This window comes from Mirounga angustirostris, unplaced genomic scaffold, assembly GCF_029215605.1.
Source record: "Mirounga angustirostris isolate CCGP_5_RB_7025 unplaced genomic scaffold, mMirAng1.0.hap1 SCAF_9, whole genome shotgun sequence".
In the NCBI taxonomy this organism is placed as follows: domain Eukaryota; kingdom Metazoa; phylum Chordata; class Mammalia; order Carnivora; family Phocidae; genus Mirounga; species Mirounga angustirostris.
The window spans coordinates 143,787,812-143,793,261 of NW_026991717.1; the positions used below are offsets into that span (position 1 = coordinate 143,787,812).

At 61.6% G+C, this 5,450-nt stretch overlaps 1 gene segment (V, D, J or C); it reads right to left on the bottom strand.

The window, feature by feature from the left end:
* Window positions 1-406: 406 nt before the first annotated feature.
* On the bottom strand, window positions 407-4,832 carry LOC123842748 (immunoglobulin heavy constant gamma 1-like). The segment is given in 6 exon segments: window positions 407-490; window positions 1,741-1,871; window positions 3,371-3,691; window positions 3,814-4,143; window positions 4,275-4,328; window positions 4,620-4,832. Coding segments are annotated over 6 exon segments (1,011 nt in total).
* Window positions 4,833-5,450: the final 618 nt, after the last annotated feature.

The following is a 5,450-nucleotide window of genomic DNA, read 5'->3' on the forward strand; positions in this document are numbered from 1 at the left end:
ACTGGGATCATGAGCCCTCAACCTCTTCCAGGATGACCATGTACTCCGACCCCGGGGCTGTCCTGGGGAGGGCCATCTTGCCCTGATGCCTCAGTGTCCACACGGCCCCAGCAGTATCTTGGTGGCTACTGAGGAGGGGTCAGCAGGTGTCCGTCAGCTCAGGTCGGGGGCACGGCCTGCTGTCATGTTGAGTCTCCAAACGGGGGTTCAGGGGCAAGATGCAGCCCACGGTGTCCACGAGCCCAGAGGGTGGAGGTGCAGGCCCAGGGTGGCTGTGAGGTCAGAGGGTGGCAAGGTGGGAGGGCAGAGAGCGGGCCTGGCAGCAAGCCGAGCGGCATGAACGGATTAACCCGGTTCCTATGTGGGGTCGAGGGCAGCCCTGGACACCCGCCCAAGAGGGCTGGCCCTAGGCCCCCTGCCCGATCATGTTCCTATAGTCGGGCACGATCGTGCGCTTCAGCTCCACCACCGAGGAGAAGATCCACTTCACCTGCAGCAGGCGGGCAAGGGAGTGAGCGTGGCCTGGAGTCTGAAGGACACCTCCCGCCAGGGCCTGCCCCCCACACCCGGGACCACTGTAGTGTGCGGGGGTCCTGGTGGGGATGGCATGCGGACAGCAAGGGGACAGCGAAGGGGCAGTGAGTAGTCAGTGAAGGGACACAGAGGGGACAGTGTGGGGACACAGGGCGGACAGTATGGGGACAGCGTGGGGACAGCGGGCCATAGTGTGGGGACAGTGGTCAGTGTGGGGACATCATGGGGACAGAGTGGGCACAATATGGGGAAAGCAAAGAGGGAGTGTGTGGACAGTGTGGGGACAACAGGGCATAGTGTGGGGCAGTGTAGGGACAGTGTGGGGTGAGCATGGGGACAGCGTAGGGACAGTGGGCCATAGTGTGGGTACAGTGTGAGTACTGCATGGGACAGTGTGGAGACAGCGTTGGGTCAGTGTGGGGACAGTTTTGGGTCAGCGAGGGGATAGTGTGGGGACAGCATGTGGTCAAGGTGGGGAGAGCATGGGGACAACAGGCTGCAGTGAGAGTACGGTATAAGTACAGCATGGGGACAGCATGGAGTCAGCATGGGGACAGGGAGGAGACAGTGTGGGGACAGCGTGGGGACAATGTGGGGATGCAAAGGAACAGCATGTAGACAGTCAGGGGACAGTGTGGGGTCAGGTAGAGGATTATGTGGAGACAGCATGGGGGTAGCATATGGACAGTGTGGCATGGCGTCAGTGTGGGGACAGAGTGGGTTCAGCATGGGGACAGTGTGCAGACAGCTAGATATCAGTATGGGGACAATGTGGGAATGGCCTTGGGTCAGTGAGGCAACAGTATGGGGACAGCGTGGGGAGTTTTGAGTCAACGTGGGGTCAGTGTGGGGTCGACATGGGGACAGTTTAGGGTCAGTGTGGGGACAGCATGGGGTCAGTGTGGGGACAGTGGGCCGTAGTGAGTTGATGGTGTGGGGACTGCATGAGGAAAGCTGGCTACAGTGAGGTGATGGTGTTTGGACAGTATGGCGACAATGTGAGGACAGCGTGGGGACAGCATGGGGTCAGTGTGGGGACAGTGTTGGGACAGTGGGCTGTAGCGAAGGGATGGTTGAGGACAGCGTGGGGACAATGTGGGGACAGCATGGGGACAGCGATGGGACAGTGTAGGGACACCATGGGGACAGCGTGGGGACACCATAGAGACAGCGGGCCGCAGTGAGGGTACGTGTGGGGATGCCCACCTTGAAGAGGGTCACAGTGGCGCTGTAGCACACGCTGAGCAGGAAGAGGGTGATGAAGATGGAGATGGTGGTCCACAGCCCGTCCAGCTCCCCATCCTGGTCCTCGGCACAGCTGTCGTCCAGGAGCAGCTCTGGACAGGAAGGGGGTGATCAGTGCCATGCCTGCCCATCGGGGTCATTCCCTGGGGGACAGTCACAGCCTTCTGCAACCTCAGGTGCCAGCCTCAGCACCCCCAGCTCTCCAGCTTGGGCCTGGCCAGGGGGACCCCTCCCTCTCTGTTCTGTCCTGTGCTGGAACCCTCATGGGGGAAGGCGCCCTGACCGACACACACCCTCTTCCCCTGGGGGCCAGGTCCAGAGGGTGGGAGGGTCAGCAGAGTCCAGGAAAGGGCTGGTCAGTGTCGGGGAGTGTCCTAGAATATGAGTGTGTGGGAGCGTCAGGACAAGCTGGGTGTGGGGGTTTCGTGGATATTGGGAGGGGGTGCAGGTGCCCTGGGGCAGAGGAGGGCTGCTTAGTGTGGTCAGTGTGTGGATGAGCTGCTGAGCAGCTGATGGGTGTTGGGGGGTGGTGGGGACCAGGCTGGTGTGCAGGGTGAGGGTCCCCAGACCCGCTCTGGTCTGGGCTCATGGAGGCTGTCCGGGTGAGGCCCATCATTTAAGGCCTGTGTGTGTATGTACACGTGCATGTACATGCATGTAACTGTGGGCACACACACGTGTGTATGCATGTATGTGCATATATAAGCATGTGTGTGAGTGTGAGTGTGAGTGTGTGAGAGAAGGTGGCACTGCTCAGTGGGACAGGCTTGTTTTCAGTGGGTCTGGACTCAGCCCCAAGTGGCATCTGGGATGGTCCCTCCCCTGGGCACCCAGGGCCACCTGCCTCTGCCCCTTTGGGGCACGGGGTGAGTGTCCTCAGGAGTGGACCGGCCTGGCCCCAGGCAGGATGAAGCCAGGCAAGGCCCCTGCATTTGAGGGAGGGCGGGGGCCTGTTCGTGCAGTGCCTGAGGGCAAAGGAGGGCCTGTCCCCACACATGGGTCAGGCATGGCTCTTGCGTGGGCACAGAGCTACCACGCAGAGTCTCAGGAGGCCCAGGGAGCCCAGGGCGGAGGACAGGCCAGTGTCCCACAACTTGGGCTGGTACAGAGGTGGGTAGGACTGTGTGCTCATTTCCCTGAGGGCTCTGGAGGGGCTTCTGCAATCCCTGTCCATACCCTCCAGCCCTGGGCAGCTTCTGACTGGAGGGATGGCCCAGAGTGGCTGCCACCTCTGGCAAAGTCCCCTCTCCTGCTCAGGCAACTCCTGCCCACATCCTGTGGCAGCCAGCGCAGACCTGCCCGCTAGGGGATGTGGCCCCCGTGGGACCTGCTCCCTCCCACCAATGGTGACCCCTTGGCCTTGGAGCCTGGCCTGTCTGTGCCGCCCAGAGGTCCGGGGGTCCTGAGCTCTGCCTCGGAAAGAACCATGACAGCATCGCAGGGTCCCAGGGCAGTGCTGGGTGCTTTATTTCATGCAGGGGTGCCTGCCTGGGAGGTATGTACACAGGGGTGGGGGCTCTGGCGTCCTTGTGGGACCCTGAGAGCCCATGGTGGGGGGCTTGCTGGGATCCCAGGCGTGTTGCTCATTTACCCGGAGACTGGGAGATGGGTTGCTGTGTGTGGTGGTTGTGTAGAGCTTCATGCATGACCACACACGTGACAACCTCTCCGCGCTGCCATTGGTTCTTGTCCACTGAGAGCTTGCTGTAGAGGAAGTAGGTCCCATCTGCATCCAGCTGGGGTGGGGTTGTTCGGATACTGCTTTCTGGCATCTGCTGGCCATTGCTCTGCCACTCGACATCAACCTCAGATGGGTAGAAGTCTTTGACCAGGCAGGTCACGCTGACTGTGTTCTTGTTCATCTCATCCCGGGATGGGGGCAGGACGTACACATTGGGCTGATGGGCCTGCCCTGTGGGGTCAAAGGTCAGCACAGACGGTCACTCACAGGGTGGAGGGCCAGACGAGGTTTGCAAGACCCTACTCGACCCTCCCTGCACCCCTAACCCCTGCATCCCCCACCCTGCTGCACACCTCTGGCCTTGGAGATGGTCCTCTGGATGGAGGATGGGAGGGCTTTGCTGTTGACCTTGCACTTGAACTTCTTTCCTGCGAGCCAGTCCTGGTGCAGGATGGGGAGGACACTGACCACACGGTAGGTGCTGTTGAACTGCTCCTCATGCAGCTTTGTCTTGGCTGTGTGCACCTCCTGGTCATCCACGAACCAGGTGACCTGGATTTCAGGGTCTTCATGGCCCAGGTCCACCACAAAACATGTGACCTCGGGGATTCCACCAATTTTGAGGATGTCCTTGGGTTTTGGGGGGAAGATGAAGACCGAAGGTCCTCCCAACGTGTCAGGGACTAGTAAGGGAGACAGAATGCAGGTGTCAGCACGTGGGTGGGCTTCCTCTTGAACATCCATTCCCCCCACCCGGCTGTGCCTGGATGTTGGCCATCTGCTTGGGGTGGAGGGCAAGGTCCTCCTGACTCACCTGGACATTTGGGACATTCCTTACAGGGGCCAACGCCATTTGGTTTGGGCATTACTGTAGAGAGAGCAGACTGGGCATTACTGGGTATCTGGAGTGGGCACAGGTTTGGGTGGGTGTAGGTGAGGGCCAGGTCTTGGGGGCTTCTCAGACCAGGGACTGGAGTGGGGGTAAGCCGCCTGTGCTCACAGTGGACCAGGCAGCAACACCCAGAGGACCCCCTTCCCGAATTGGGAGACCTTCATGTGGGGGAGACAGCAGGGCTTCCCCTGTGCCCTGGGGTCCAGGTGGGCCAGCTGACCTGGCCTGTCTCCCGGTGGACACCCTCTCTGAGGCCCGTCCTCTCACCTTTCTTGTCCACCTTGGTCTTACTGGCCGGGTGGGCCACAGTGCAGGTGAAGGTGTCACTGGGCCACCTGCTGGAGGGCACTGTCACCATGCTGCTGAGAGAGTAGAGCCCTGAGGACTGCAGGACGGACGGGAAGGTGTGCACACCACTGGTCAAGGAGCCGGAGTTCCAGGACACAGTCACAGGCTCGGGGAAGTAGCTGGACACCAGGCAGGCCAGGGCCACTGTGGAGCCAGATGTGGTCCCGCAGCTGGGGGCCAGTGGGAAAACCGATGGGGCCGTGGTGGAGGCTGCAAGAGAGGAGGCTGTGTGACCACCAGGCTCTCACCCCTTCAGGGCTGGGGCAGGACAGCAGGTGCCCAGGCTGGGGTGCCCCTGGGCCCAGTGCCCATGTGCTCCCTGGACATGCGCAGACCAGCTGCCTGGCTTAGCGCTCTGTGGCCACAGGTGCTGGACTCATGAGCTTGGTCAGTGATGGGTGACCACATGGGTCAGAGTCCCCTGGGACTCAGGCCTTGGGTCCCCACGCAGGCTTTCTCTGGGTGTGCAGCCTGACTGAGCCCTCTGTCTGAGCCCTGACCTGTGACCCCTGCTCCCAGCCGGCTCCTGCTAGTCCCCTGAGCCCACTGCCATGCTGTCCCAGCCTGATTGTGCCTTGGGCCAGCGGGAACGTCCACCCACTGCCCATGCCCCTCAGCCCAGAGCCCTCAACAAGGCCTGCCAACTGCCCTCCAGGTCTCTCGTCTTCTGGGTCAGCTCTGCAGCCAAGCAGCCCCGGCCCCCGGCCCTGCCCCAAATGCACTGGACCCTCCTCAGGCCTTCCTGGCAAG